Below are 15,991 nucleotides of genomic sequence, written 5' to 3'. Positions count from 1 at the left end.
TTAAAGAAAAACAACAGCAACAACCCAGCTAAAAACGACTTAAGGAGTGAGCCAGAGAGTGAGCTAGCAGGCAGTGTTCCTCCACAGCTCCTGCCTTGAATTCCTGATCTGACTTCTTTCAGTGATGGACTGTAACTGGACTCATAAGCTAAGACACACCTTTCTTATCCCTAGTTGTCTTCGGTCGGAGAGTTTCATCACATCAGTGTAACGAGGACAATAGCCAACCCAGACGTGTATTTGAAAGCAATTGTCACTCATTTTTTGTTAATTATGCTAGTTCTGACAATAGATAGCATTTGAAGACTAGCCCAGTCCTCATACGTGGGAAAGGAAACAACACCACAGACTTGAACCAGGGAAGCCAGTCTCCAGGCGCCACATGCTTCCTGTACAAGAGAAAGAAATCATGGTGGGGCAATATCACTTATGCTTGATAACCGCCTCATACGGCCATACCCAGTTCCATGTCAATAGCTCACAAGTACAAACATGTCTTCACTTCCTGTTTAGAAACGGCCACTTCCGGTACCGAGGCTCCCATCTTTATGACTCTATGTGCCAAGATGAGTGTGAACAATTTAGGTTCTGGTCTGTATTTTGTACAAATTCAATTCAAAATCCTCATAGGACATAGATTTGTGTGTGTGTGTGTGGGGGGGTCCAAGATTACAGCAGAAAGATATTTTGGGCTAGTGAGCATCCAGATGTATGTCCCACTCTTGAGATATTTCTGCAGTTCAAATTCTACAATTCTTTGCCAAAGACCCAAGTACCCCAACCCTCAGTGACACAGTCAACTCTCCTGTGCCACTGCCCAGGAGTGGCCCTTGGGAAGTCAGAAGTCTAAGACCACAAGCTCTGATGGAAGAGTTTGAGCCCAGTCGCAACATTTACGAGAAGAGTGACCTCAGAAGAGCCCCTTGAACTCTTTGAACTCCATTTTTCTTAACCATAATAAAAGAAAGATAACCCATGCCACCATTTCCAGAAGGAAGATAACCCATGCCACCATTTCCAGAAGGTGTTGGAAGAACTCAAAAGCAATCCTGAAAAGTGCTTAGTTAGGGCTTAGCAGACATGAAGTGCTCAGTAGATATCAGTGTTGTCTACTGCCTTAAGACTCGTTTATACCTTGCTTGGTTTCATGTATGTATGTATGTATGTATGTATGTATGTATGTATGTATGTATGTATGACTTAGTGCATGCATGTGTGCCCACATGTGTGTAGGATGAGTGTGCATGTGTGTGTGTGTGTGTGCACGCACATACACACATGTAGAGAACAGGCTTTGATATTGGGTGTCTTCCTCTACCACTTTCCACCTTGATTTTTCAAGGCAGCATCTCTTGCTGAACCTTGAACTTGTCCATTGGGCTGGTCTAGCTGGGCAGTGAACCCAAGGATGCTCTTGTCTCTGCCTCTCCAGAGCTGGAATCACAGATGCATGCTGCCATGTTTGGATTTTTAAGTGGATGCAGAGGACCCAGGTATTCACGCTCAAGCCTCAAGCAGTTAGCCTACTAAGCTGTCTCTAATCTGCTAGGTGTATATGAGCATCTGGTTGCGGATGTAGCCGACGTCTAATGCCCACCAGATGGCTTTAAAAGGTGAGTTGTTAGATTAAGGGAGATGGTGCAAGTGACAAGGCCTACAGGGTAGGAGCAATGGGTGTTTAGAGTTGGCAGAAATCGATCCACCATCCTCCTTTGCCATTGACTGAGATAGTGGGGGTTCCAGTGCGACTGTGAGCCTCAGTGTCATTTTATGCAACATGTATCTGGATGACCATTAAAATGAGTTAAAGGTGACAGTAAGGGGAGGGTATAGGCTAAAACATTAGGAGCCACCAAGTGATCACAATTTACTTTGAGTTGTCTCATCCTCTCTCCTCTTGATCAATTCTCTTGGGCTCCTGTATTTTCCTCCATCTCACTCATCACAGGGCCTCAGCACACGAATTCCCTTTGATCGGGACCATGCTTCCTGTTACAGGAACTAGCATCTAGCTGTCCTTCACGTGTTCCCTGACAGTGTCCCCAACCTTCCCTCCCAGGTCAAAGTCCATTCTGGGGACTCTTTGAGGCCCATGGATCTCTCCTTTGTGGTGTTTATCATCACCTTGCTTTGTTCACCTGTGACTGAATGACTGTCGTCTGACTTTCTGCTTTGACTGGAGCACCATGAGGTAACAGTGTCACCATGGCTGTCATGTGTTCCAAGCATCCTCTTTAGGGTCTGTAACAAGGCAGATGCTCAACAAATACCCTTTGAATTTTTGAAAAAAAAGTAAAATAGATTGTTATTGTAACCCTGTTATTAATATAGAAGTGATTCTTAATCTTTGTAGTGATGGTGAATGAAATCACTTCTACTAGGGAAACCCTGTGGAAATGGCTTTGACTTGAGATGAGGCTCCCAGTGTTACCTACCACTTTGGCCTGCCAGGGGTCCTGGTTAGTGTTGTATGGAAGTGTGCAAGTCCTGAAACAAAAGCCTACAATGTCTAATCAGTGAAACAGGAAGCCAGTGTCTGCAGTTGGGAAGGTGGCTCAAGTTGGCCATGCCAACATGAAGACCTGAGTTGGTCCCCAGCATCTTGAATCACCCAGGCAGGCTACTGCCTTCAGTGTCTTGGTGTGATCTTCAATCTTCCTGGAGACCTTGCCTTTCCTGGTGCTGCCTGGCTGGTCCCAGCCCAGAGGCACTCTTAGCGTATGTTCCGCCTCTATAACACAGTATCTCCAGGGGGTAAACGATAGGTTACATAAAAATGCATTTGGCATGTGGCACTGGGAAGTCCACGACAAGAGGCTGCCTTTGATGAGAGCTTGTGTAATGTGGGCTCTGTTGTCATTGCCAGGAGGTATCACATACTAGAAGAAGGGAATCAGACACATCTCCTTCCCCTTTCTCATCCTGAGACAAGGTCACAAGCAGCCCAGGCTGGCCCTGACCCTGAGCTCACTGTGTAGTGATGGGGGACGTCCTTCTGTATATGTGTTTCTCTTATTGGTTGATGAATAAAACACTGTGTGGCCAATAGAGGCAGGAAGATGGGCGGGACTAGGAGACCAGGAGAATTCTGGGAAAGGTAGGAAGAGAGAGGCTCCCTGAAGAGATGCCATGTAGCTGTCAAAGGAGTAACAGGTCTGGGCATTCTCTGGTAAGCCAAGACCACATGGAAATACATAGATTTATAGAAATGGGTTAATAATTAAGTCAGAGCTAGCCAATAAGAAGCCCTAGCTATCGGCCAACAGTGTTGTAATTAATACAAGTCTTGTGTGTTTATTTGGGGCTGAGAAGGGCAGCGGGATCTGGTGGAACAAGAACACTCTAGCAGCACTGTAGCCAGCGGTGACCTTGAATTTCTTATCCTCCTGCCTCCACTTCTCCGTTGTTGATATTTTAGGTGCACCTCACCGTGTCTGGCTCATATGGCGCTGGGAATGGAACCCAGCGATTCAAACATGCTAGGCGAGGACTTTACTCACTGAGCTACATCCTCAGCGCCCCAACTAAATTTTCTTATCAAACTTCACACTCATAGCAGGCTCACTCCCAGGGTAACTGGCAGATGGCCATGATGGCGGCCACTAACCCTAATCCTGCCTGGAGAGTCCCATCTCCTGATATTGCTCGGTGGCGATGAAATTTCACCAATTTGTTTTTGGAGGTGACACTCAAGAGACCTTTCCTGAACTCCCGTAAAGCCTCTGACGAGCCTTCATTGTGACACTCTGCATCTGTCTGGCAAGCATCCACACCTGGGACTTGCCCGTCTTGCTTATGTCCTCCTTGGGATTTGAAGAGCACGGGACACATGAGAAGTGCTTGCAGGGGGCAAACAGGAAGGGCTTGACTTTGGCGCCTGAGTGAATGAGGAGAGCTTCACATGGTAGTCTGTATGTGCCATGAAGCCACCACTGAGGGTCAATGTCACTGTACAGGAGTTTGACTGAGCCATGGACCTTTGTATGGTGGTAAGAATACTGGGTGGCTTGCGAGAGCTAATGTTGGTTCGGCGTTAAAACTGGCCGGGGGCAGAGTGTTTCTGGGCCCCTAGCTTTCTAGGTAGCATTTGGGCATGCAAGAACATTCCATTGTTTTCAGTAAGCATAACTGAGGTATAGCGACCCTTATTTTATTTTATTTTTAACAAGTTGTATGTTGTGATAATGTCGACCTATTGAGGTGCATACAGTTTTGTTGTCGTGAGTGCGTGCATGCGTGTGTGTGTGTGTGTGTGTGTGTGTGTGTGTCTGTACTCTCTCACGAATGCCTGTTTGTGTAAGCAAATGCAGGTGTAGGCATGCCGTGTGCACATGTGAGGGTTGGATGGCCACCTCTGGAGGCTATCTAATGCAGACTCTCTTTATCATTTGGTCCTTTGATGCATAGGACAGCTGCCCACAGGCTTCTGGAGTGTCTCCTGCTTCTGCCTCTCATCTCCTCACAGGAGCACTGGGATTAAAGCCACGAGGCACTGCCTCTGGCTTTACGTGACTTGTGGGCATCCAACCCAGGTCCTTGCGCTTGCCAGGAAAAATGCTTTACTCACTGAGCCACTTTCCCAGCCCATAGCCACCCAGACCTGAAACATCGGTCCCTGAAGATGTTGCACACTTTAAAGGCACAGAGCTCAGAAGCACCAAGAGTCCAGTGTACCGTGAAGCCGGGATGAATGCAGGAGGCTGGTGCTGCGTGAACAGCCCTGAGCGTAGATTCCCCGGGGTCTGTATGGCTTGGTGCCACAGCTCTGCTACCTGCTGCCGTGGGTCTCAGATTCCCAGTGCCCCTTCTCTGATGAGCCTGGGTTTCTTACTCTCCAAGGGGAAGTTATATCTGCTTTACAGATTTGCTGTGAGGACTGAGCAAATACCATGGGCCCACATGTGTTGGGGACATTACCATTGATGAAATGTCATGGGGATTAGAGCACAGGTACCCACAATGGGCTAGTGTCCTTATGGGAAACAGGAGGAGGCTGTGGACTTTGGAAGGAGGAGCAAAGGCTGTCAAAGGACACTGGGTGTTCGTCTCAGCCCAGCGTGTTAGAAATTTCTCTCGTCACTGCCCAAACTCCAGGAACTCTCCCTGCCAAGTCCTCAGCAAACCTGGATGGCTGACACCTTTAGAAATTCTAGGCTGCTTTTCTGTTCTGTGCAAGGGTGACCTGAGGAACCCACAGCTCTTCCACTGTTGGGTGAGGAGCACTGATGCCAAAACGAGGCCCTAGTGTCATAGAGCTTAAGGGGACGGAGAATCTAGGCAATGGCACCTCTGTCCCCATCTGTCTTGCCAAACTGGTAACTTAGAACTTAGATTTGGTTTCTGATGTGACATGTTTAACTTGAAGAGTTTTCAAAACAGTAACAACCAACCCAGAACACACTAATAAAAATCCCGATGTGAACACTAAATGTCTTCCCATAAAGGGGAGGATTTCCTTGTCATCATGTAAAGCTACACAGGGGTTCCTTGCTTTAATTTGCCACAGTTGTGCCCAGCCTGCTGGATCTGTGTGCTACCTTCTGGCTCTTGGGCCCTTGCATTTGACACTCCCTGATATTTTAATACAAGCACCTGATTCTGACTATCTATAGGCACTCTGCAGGTCTTGATCCCGAGTGACGCTTTCAAAATGAGTTTGTATTTATTTATGGCCATGAGGTGTGGGCTGGTAGAGAATGATTCCACTGTCAATCAACGTCCATGAAAAAGTCTATCAAGCAGGTCTGAAATCCAAGCACAGAGAGGCAAGCAGAAACAGGATGTCTGTGAGTTCAAGACCAGCCTGGGATACATACAGAGAGCCTATCACAAAAGACACAAAACTGGGGAGGTGAATGGGAATAGCAGGCAGGTGGGGAGGGGGGTGAATATATTCAAAGGACATGAAAATATTCTTGTGAAAGTTATCACTACATACAATGGATTTCCTCCCCCCTCTGTGTGTGTGTGTGTGTGTGTGTGTGTATGTGTGTATCTTAGAGGTGGAGTTCTTATTTAGAATGTTCAAGGCTCTGAGTTCAATTCCCAGCAATGCAAACTAACACACATACACAAACAACTCACAGATACCAATAGTTCCTGGTTCAGGAGTACCAGCACTTACAAGATAACAGCATTAGAAAATACCCTTGTTCACTTTTATAGCTAAAAGTCATGCAGTGAGTCTGATGGGAACACACTTCACACTTGAATATATCATGTGCCTACACGCTCTCACACACAAGCACATAAATGTTTTAAGTGGGCAGAAAAGCCACCCAACGATCTCCCATACACTCCCGGCATCCTGAGTGTGTTTTTTCCCTCGAGCCACAGTTTCCTGTCCTGGGGGGGGGGTGTTAACATCCCTCTCTCTTGCCAGATGAGCCTCCTATAGCATTTACGAAGGGTTCACCTCAAAGCATGAAACACATAGATTTTCCACCAACTCCGGATCTTCCAGAGGAGAGTGGAGAAAAGGCAGCCGAGCAGCAGTGGATCCTCTTATTTTGGTAGCCTAGCGCATCCTGCATCCCTCTGGCCTGCATATCGTTTAACAAACTGCCCTGTGATTCTTTCAGGGCGTGGCGTCCCCACTGATTTAAAACCCCCGCATTGCTCAAACTGCATTGTTCTTCATCAAGTTGAGTCGTTTTTATGTGAAGTGTCAAGCTCCCTAACAAATACCTCCTGCCAGACAAATCAAGTCCCTCGTCGGAGAGCCGCGGCTAAATAGTTTATAGCTTTAATCTGCTCACCGAGGTGTGCAGTCTATGACAGTAATTATAAATGCAAGGAGAAATTATAGCTGAATGCCTTAACAGCATTAGGAGCTGTTTGATGAACAATCATGAGTGCCTGCTCATTTCCAACAATAGAGGGCAAGTTAGTGTCAGTGCATTAGAGAGATCGCAGTTCTGCATGGCTTTTTCTCGCATTTACCACGGAATGTCACTTGTCTCCTATAAAGTAGAAAAAAAAGCATCGTGGAAAGCTTTAAACTTGATAGTTAAAAAAAAACAGACAAAGAGAGAAATGCAGAGGGAAACGGTTTATCATTGCGACTCGTATTTTCCTGTTTTGTTTTGCGGCAGGTTGGCTTTAAAATGAGCTAGCTCATGGAAGGTAAGGGACTGTTTACTTACGAGGAACCTTGAAACCCCGCCCTCCACAGCCTTATTTTTAAATGCTTTTGTAGAGAAGGACTTCATTAAATGAAGGGCAAGTTCAAAACGGCCCCTGCAATTGCGTGTGCTGTGTCCCTCAGCCGGGTCCCCCGCCCCTTCTTCGCGCATCATCCTAACCTAATGACGCAATTTAGTCTTTATTTTCCCTCCTCGCTTTTGCAGAAAGACGTTTTTAATTTAGCTGAAGAATTACACAAATGTATTTTAAAGACATAAATCCATATAAAAAATATGAGCTAATTAAAACATTGCACTCCCTGTCGCTCATGGAGTTTCAATTTAGCAAAAGAGAAAAAAAACCCCTCAGAATCACGTCTGGTTAAATGAAAAGATGATAGTGATGGCAGACTGGGGTAAATTAAAAACAATGTTGATCTATATTAAAGCATCGAATTACGCACGTCAAGACTGAGCGCTCAGAAGCCCAAATGAGGGGAAAGTGCAACGGGCCGACGTGCCCGGGAAGGTAAGGCAGATCGCTCAAGGGAAACGAAAAAAAAAAAAAACAAGTTAGGAGAGATTCTGCGTTTGGCTGTTGTTGCTTGAGAAGGGCCAGAACCCCCGACATAACCCCACTTCCTGGTTCCTCAACTGTCTCCACCTGTGACCATACCACCCTGAACACACTTGATCTCATCTTATTTTGTTTGCCTAAAATGAGTCCCTGAGAGCCAAGATGATGTATACACTATGTCCATGTGGCTTTGGGTAGTGTCTTGGTTAGATGCTTTATACAAATGTGTGTCGTACGACTAAATGGGGGAACCAAAATGACAGGAAGGAAAGTGCCCGTATCACCCCACAGGTCTTCCCTAGGTCCCCATATTTCTGTGTGATATTGCTGTTGTGGTGTATTGTGGTTGTTTCCTGAGATCCAGTACTCAGTGACACCACAGCTGTCTGTGCTGACTCCTCGATGTCCATGCAATAGGGAAATTGCATGAGGACACATTTCTTATAACGCATGTCTGTCATTAGGCCACGCAGAATTTTGATTCGTTTACAGCTCGAGTTTCCCAGAAGCCCTGGGGGGAAGCCTTATTTTTGGCACACCTCTTACCCATGTGTTCCAGCCTCTTCCCTGCGCTGTCTGTCAGTCATGCGGTGGGCCCTCAATTCAGGCAAGGAGCAGGAGACGAAGGGTGGCCGACAGCGGATGAACGTCGGACAGACATGTGGTATTTGAGGTTGGAACTCCCACCTTTGCTGACTGTGTGTGAATGGTGCGACGGTGGAAACCTATTCACTAAGGATTCTCTTCCTTCAAAATGAGGATGCCGAGTGTAACCCTTCCTGACTCATAGGAAGAGGCCAGTAAATGATCGTTTTGCTGTTGCTGCCACAATCAAAGGCTATCTGGACACGAATCAGTCAACTGAGAGGACTGTAGACTCAAGGTACTTCCGCTGAGACTGTAGGACAGACAAAGGCTGTAAGGGTTCTGCAGGACTTCCTTTCATGGACTGATGGGTACCAGGTGTTCTGCAAGGTGATCACATGCATCTATGTCATTTCAGATCCTTTCTCTGAGCAGGCTATCATGTCCCCACCTCACAAATAGAACAGGGTTGGGCATGGAGGATGGTATGAAGTTCAATGCCAGGGTGGATGACCTGAGCATCCAAATACTCCCCCGGAAGAATGCTCCCCATCTTTGTTTCCCTGGGGCAGGGGAAGGGTCTCTCCTATGCACTCCATTCATCAGCTCCCCTGGAGTTGCGATCTACCACTGGCCTCCACGGCAGCAGACTCTCCTCTTGGCTGTTATTGTATTTCCTGGGATCACTACCATGTTTGCCATGGGGCAATGGCCTTCTTGATATGAGCTAATGTGTAAGTGAAGGCCAGAGGTGGCGGGACCTTGGGAAACGTGGTGCTGTGTCTATGTCATTATTTCTTGGAACCGAGCCAGGGGCTGTTTGTGAGATATAGTATGACGTGATGCTTGTGAAGCGATTGCTGCAAATCCCGGCAGTTTGCTAGCATAATTGGTGTTCCTGCTGGCTCACCGCTACGTCCTATCACTAAACAGAATGTGGTGTGCAGTAAAACACAACCACCATTTGCTGAGGGATGGAAGGACCGGAGGGAGGGAGGAAGGATGGGAAGAAGGGACTTCCTTTAATGGACAGAGAAATGGCAGGTGCCTCTTGCAGGCCTTAATGACTCCAGCCTGTTTGGTTCTTCCTAGATTGGCTTGTAATCTACATGTTTAATAATGGCAGAATTACAGGTTTCCATGTTAAAAATGAATCTCATGTAAACAATGGCTCCTTTTTGAAAACAAGACTATGGTCCACACGATATTTGGGACACAGCTGTACTAAGACTCCGTGGTTTATCTGAAGGGCAAGTTCAACTGGATTAGACGTCCATCCTTTATCTTATCTGGCAGCCTTCCATGCATTTCACCCCGAACATACATTTTCATCAAGCCATCCATAACAGAAGTGGCAGGTAGCTTGTTGGACTAGAATACATTTCTGCCAGCAGTCTCAAGGTTAGGTGTGCTGTTAAATGCGTACACTATATTACGAGGTAATGACTATAATTTGAAGTCCTTATGCATTTGAGATTCAATGATTTACTCTGTTTAATTTCTAGTCAAGAGCAAGAGACTTTTAAAGGTATATACAAATACATGCTGAAACAGAAGAGGAGATGGATGCCCACTTAACACTTCTGAAGGGATTTTAACTGGACAGTTGCCTTTGCTCCTTGGCAGGGTGTTCGTAGGATTTAAGGTAGGCGCAAGAAAGGAAAGAAACTTCAGGTCAGAATTCAGGCCATTTAGAAACACGTGGGGATGGTAAACTCTTGAGTTTCCCATCATCTCCTGATGTCTTTCTAAAATATGTCATTTTTTTCATATCACCTAAGATTAGAATTCCAAATGACAGTAGAAGCCTGTGGACATTTAAAACCACCAATTTTTCTCTTTTATAATAAATCTTACAAAATTATAAAACAACAAAAACAAACTATCACACGCATAAGTTCTAAGAAGTGGCTGGGGCTTACACGAATAGCTCTAGTCCAGTGCTCTTTCCCAGACAAGCCGAGCTTCAAGCATCACCTTGTCACACGTGGGGGCAAACATTTGCAGATTGGAATAGCTTCTCTCTAAATGTAAGCACACCCAGCACCCACATTTTCTCTCAACACACATGGCACGCTTCCATTGGATGGAATGGCTCCAAACCTCTGATGTCAACTCTGTCTGACATTCCAGCATGGCAGGGAATGCGTGAAGACAGAGCTTTGCTATTCTATGGAATGATAAGACTGTCATAAATTAGAAGTATTTATTCTGTACAAATGTGGACAGATGCAAAAATAGCAATCTTACCCATGTAGCTTTTGGATTTACAAGTAGCCTTTGTACACATTCCCCTAATTACTGGTTGGTTTTCACTTCTCTAGGTTCTGATTTGGGGTGAATGAAACCTTCCTTTTCCTCCCTTCTCCCTATTTACATATCGCAGTTAAAAAAAATGATTACAGACCTAACAGGTGGAAAATCGACCTTTATTATAGCACAAAATAAACATCACCTATTTGTTCTCTTCCCTGCAGTTTGGACCCACAATTATTAGATTTGAAACATACATCTTGTCTCTAGGTACTTACGTATCTCCACCTTTTTTTTAAGGACCAGAAGAGCATAATGGCTAATTACAGAAAAATTTAAAATGTGGTATGGCAAATAAATAGCACGTGGCCGAACCCAAGCTCATGTGTGGGTTCAACAGATGCAAAGTAGCTTTCCATTCAATAAGGTAAGATGTACAGTCATGCTTGGAAAACCGGAGATGAATCTGCCCGGAACATCGAATTTCCATGACAAAAGCATGCAAACAACAGGCGTGGTCCTCACTGCAGCCCACCCAAGTCCGAAGTATGGGTTCCTACCCGGAGGGCGGAGTCTCAAGTCAAACACATACTTCCTTCCTTTCCTTTTGACCATCCTCACACTCAGACCTTCCCTGCCTCTGCGCACTCAGAGCCAGGCCATTCAAGAACCTTTCTCCACCAGAGGCTCCCCTACTATCCACACCCGTGGGGCCTGACCCGGAAGTCCTCTGTGAAAGGCAAATGCTTTGAGAATAGGGGCTGGCGAGGGCTCATATGATATGCCATTATCAGCTTTCCAGACTTTGTCGTGAATTAATTAAGAGCAGATCTGTAACGCTGTGGGGGCATAAGCTGGGCTGGGAGATGCAGAAGCTTTAGCTCATGTTGGGTCCTTGTGTTGGGGCCCCAGGCAGAGGCCAACCTAAATATGTGTTGGGGTCCCTAGAGTATGGGAGTGTCATGCTGGAGGGGAGAGAAAAGGAAGCAGAGGAAACCCGTGAGAGAGCTTTGTCCGCATCCAGCCTTGTGCTCAGCATCTGAACACAGCCTATGTGACTAATCCGCTAAGGTGTTTGTTTGCCTTTGGTGTCTGTCCTTTCTCCTGGAGGTGACATAAGTAACCTGGATACTGGTAACTATACAAGGCATGAACTTCTATGATACATGGTACAGATTCTTTTCTCCTTTCAGTACTGGGGCTTGAACCTAGGACTTTATGCATGCCGGGCAAGCGCTTTGCCACCTAACTGTACGTCCAGCTCAATTAAAATTACCTTGAAGCTATGGGATGGACCCTATGCACTTGACCATATGCGGGCTGTGAGCCATCCATCTCTATTGACAAAATACACTCTCGGGGATGCTTTGCACCTGTGTCTGTTAATGGTGGGCTCGATCCCGACCTTATCCTAGAGAAAACCAAAAGGAGAGAGAGGAACAAAAGCCTCCTCCATTCTCATCTCCCTCTTCCATGGAGAAGAGTGCACCTCAACTCTCCCCCTCGAGGGGTACCTGCTCTTCTGTAGGCAAATGAATGTAGGAAAGAAAAAGAGGAATGGAAAGGTAGCCATTAATAAGAGTCAGCTACAGAATGTGTTCATTGCAAGAACCATAAAGATAACATGAAGCCATTCGTGAACTGATTAAGCTATCTCTGTATATGATGGGCTCCATCTTCACTCCGGCGCTCGCCTCTTCCCCACTCTGTATTATCACTGCTGTGGGAAGGCAGACGGCAACATGGAATCTAGTCCTCTTGGAGGTCGGGCCTCAGACTGCTAAGGGAATTTGTGTGTCCCGAAGCTCCATAAGCAAACATGAGCCTATATCTCTCAGATGCCTTGCATCCTGCTCCCCTGCTAACCTGAAGGGCATGGGGGAATGGCTGGGACCTACTCAGCACGTTCCGTCTTTAGTAAAAAGTAAGTCTATGCCAGCAAGCTACGGTCCTGCGTGGCCTCGGGAGACACCCTCTGCCTCTAGGCAGACCCATATCCTCTGAACACGCTCCTCACAAGGCCACGGCCACCATCGCCTGGGAGCAAACCCATACCTGCAGAACTACTCTTCATCCACGTCGGTTACAAACTGGGAATGGTGCTCGGGTGACTTGCTGTGCGTTTTGCTTAGGTGGAGTTTTACTGCATGTTTGCTCACAAATGTCCGACTGCACAACTTACACTTGAATTTAGAGTCTGTGTCCTCTTCGCCAGCTATTGTTTCCGGAGACCTCTGAGCCGACGACACCCGCGAGATCTCCTGCTCCGCCTTGCTTGGCTGGTCAGCTGCCATCCGGGTCATGTCCTTCATTTGGAAGCCCAGGTGAGACTCTAAGTGGCTGATGTAAGTAGAGGGGGTTCTGAACTGGGATGCACAGTCACTGCAGTAAAAGATGGGGTGCCCTTTGTCCATGTTTTTCAGGAATTTTGTCCCACCTGTTTTCCTAAGCTGGTATTTGACGTTGGCCAGCCAGTGGCTGATTGTGGTCATCGAGAGCCCTGTGAACTTTGAGATCTGCATCCGCTCTTGTGGGCCCAGGTCAGAAAGCAGATATTTGCCTTCTGATGTCTGGAAGAGGCTGGAGGCAAACTGCGCTTGCAGGATGAGAAGGTGCTGGGGGTTCCAGTTGGACTGCCTGCCCTTTCTTTTGTGCAAAGTTGAGACTTCGCCAGAAACATCCTCAAAGCGCCTGACATCCATTTCCAACTTCATAGGAGGGACCCTAGAGGAAGCAGCTGGCTTTGGGGTGGTGGCTTTGGGGAGGACCTTGACCATGTCGGCAATGTCACACAGGGCATGCTTCTGAGGGGGGGACGTGCAGGATTGTGCTTGCGAGGACTCGGCTCTCTTGCTTTTGGACTTGGTCAGGTCAATGGGCTGGTCGCTGTTCTCAAACAGGGAGTGCCGGGACACGCTGGCCGGCCTGGTGGAGGAGGGACTGATGACCGGCTTGTCCACCATGCCGAGAGTGGGCTTGTGGAACGCGGAGACCGTGCTTGAGCTGGGGCTGGGGCAGGAAGGCGAGCGCAGCGGCTCCGTAGCTTTGCCCAGGTGGTTGTTCAGGACCGACTGCAGGGCGCTGAGCGGGTTGATGCCAGGCAGGGCCGGGGTGTGGTTAGCCGGTGCACATCCGTTGCTGAGAGAAGACACTGGTTCTAAGGGCTCTGCTTTCTCTTTCAGCAGCTTCTCTTCCTCCTTCAGGGGACAGGGCTCAGCCTTTCTGGATTCTGAAGGCGCTTCGATTTTGGAGAAACACTCCCCCTCAGACTGGCTGAGAGAGGCGGCCTCTCCGTGGGGACTTTCCTTCCCACGCTCCTTCACGACCTCTTCTCTGTCTTCTGCCTCCTTCTTAACTTGAGTGTACAGGGCCAGGTTTGGGGCCACAGGGCCAAGCGGCATGACTTTCCACTTGGGTGCGATCGGCCTTAGCTTGTTGGCCAGGTTGGGTCTGATCTGCAGTATCTGGGAGCCCATTGCCATGGGTGGCTTGGCACCCTCTGACAGCTGGTAGGCTGCATGGATACTCGGGTATGCACTCCAGCTGGGAGCACCGTTTTGGGCCTTGTTGATGGCTGTGGTTACAGTGTTCTCCAGCGACTTTAGGATGTCCCCACCACCCTTTGAGCCATCTTCCAAGTCCTCCTCTCTTAGATACTGGTACTTTATGGTAGGGTCGAGAGGTTTCTGTAGAGGGTCTTCATAGTCCTCGCTTTTCACGCCTTGCTCGCCTTCGTTGACCTCCTCCGCCTTCTCCTTCTTGCTCTCTTTCTTTAACTCGGTGGTAGAGGCCGTGCAGTCAGAGGCGGAGTTGCTTGACGGCTTAGGGGCCTGAGACTCGCTGTTTGGGGTCTCAGACAGTGACTGCATTTTCTCCACGGCCAGCGGGTCCAACACCAGCTGCTTTCCCTTCTTGGAGGCAGAGCTGGTGACTTTGAGAAAGTGGCCCGTGACCATCATGTGGGTCGTGAGCTGCTGCAAGGTATCGTGGGAACTGCCGCACTCCATACACTTCAAGATCTGGGACTTGCAGGCCTCGAACTGCCAGGTGTAGCTGGCTCCGTTTTGGTAGCCATAGCGGCTGTTGGAGGGCAACTGCAGGTTGGCATTTTTCTGGGAAGAAAATGAATCTGCAAGCGACCCTGTGGTGGAGTCAGGGGAGCAGGGCCGGTTGACATCGAAAACACGTTTCTTGGCTGGTGTGACCATTTTAGAGGAAATGGCTGGTACCGGTTCCTTCAAAGGCACTTTTTGGTAATGTTTTGTCTTTATCATGTGGACGCTCAGATCCTGCAGGGAGTCGAAGGAGTCACCGCAAAACATGCATTTCAGAACCTTTTGCGCGTCCTCCTTGTCCATGTCTTGGAAGGCCCTTTTCCGGGGCTTTGAGTAGCTCGTGGGTCGGAGCTTATCTTTTTTGCGGTTGTCATCTTGATAGTGGCCTGTCTCATTCATGTGCACGGTCAGCTCTACCAGAGTGTCGTAGGCTGCGCTGCACTGCCTGCAGCGGAACCTGCTGGCCCCGGTGAACACCGAGCCGCACATCTTACTGCTCTGCCGGTACAGCTGCACGGAGCTGAATAGGCTGGGCTTAGAGACAGACCGGGAAGGCAAGTTCTGCTGCAGGCTTTTGGACAGGGCGTCTTGGTGCCAATCAAAATCATTCTTGCTGCTGCCATTGCGGGTGTCACAGCTCCGTCTCTCGCTGTTGGATAGTTTGAAGCCGAGGCCCAGGCCTGACCAGTAGGAATCTGAGAGGATATTGGCGTAGACGGCTGTCATTTTATCCATGCAGTTATGGGGTTCGCTTGGAAGCTTGGGGTGAGCCTTCGCTTTCTTGTCCGAGGCATCTCGGCCACAGATGCTCTTGATGTCTGACACCTGGTCGCTGGCATCACTCAGAAGAGATTCGTTTTCTGCGTCCTGATTGGACAGGTGGCTCCCTGGAGAGTTCTGGCAGCTGAAGGAGCCTTTCTGCTCTGGGATCGTTTCTAATTCCTCGTCTGTCCCAGTGTCGTTGCTGCCCTGATGCTGAGCCACCGACCCACTGTCTTCCTCCTCTTCCTCTTCCTCCTTAATTTCTTCCTCTTCCTTCAGCACTTCCTCCTGGGCATAGCCTGCAAGAGACGCAGAGAGACAAACTAAACATAACGGTTCACGGAGTCCATCCCCGTGCCCCTGCTTACCCGGGCGGAACTGAACAGCAACTGAATCTATACTTTTACCAGCTGCAAGCAACAGAGATGGGGGAAAGACAAATGACGCAATTTTGTTTGAGGGCAGGGCCTCATGTAGCGCAGCTATGTTGCAGGACAGGAGCTTTAGATCCCCCTGCCTCTGACTCCCCAGCATTGCACATCACATTCAGGTGTGTGGTGCCGTGAATGAACCTGGCTTTTATGCATGCTAGGTGAACACTATGACAACCGAGTACATCTCCAGGCCCCAAATGA

At 48.1% G+C, this 15,991-nt stretch overlaps 1 protein-coding gene across 3 annotated transcripts in view; it reads right to left on the bottom strand.

Moving 5' to 3' along the window:
• The window catches only part of Tshz2 (teashirt zinc finger homeobox 2), a 440,107-nt gene that overhangs the window by 172,735 nt on the left and 251,381 nt on the right, over nucleotides 1–15,991 (bottom strand). Inside the window, exon 2 of one of the 3 annotated variants that reach the window (XM_013116678.3) lies at nucleotides 12,722–15,655. In XM_013116678.3, coding sequence (XP_012972132.1) covers nucleotides 12,722–15,655 — 2,934 coding nt within the window. Of the gene's footprint in view, nucleotides 1–10,694; nucleotides 15,656–15,991 lie in introns of those variants that run through there. The other 2 variants (XM_040732660.1, XM_005074453.4) reach the window with 2 other exon arrangements.

The sequence above is a fragment of the Mesocricetus auratus genome, unplaced genomic scaffold, assembly GCF_017639785.1.
Source record: "Mesocricetus auratus isolate SY011 unplaced genomic scaffold, BCM_Maur_2.0 Super-Scaffold_100028, whole genome shotgun sequence".
In the NCBI taxonomy this organism is placed as follows: Eukaryota; Metazoa; Chordata; class Mammalia; order Rodentia; family Cricetidae; genus Mesocricetus; species Mesocricetus auratus.
Note: the sequence above shows the minus strand (reverse complement) of the source record. Positions and strands in the feature narration are given on the sequence as shown.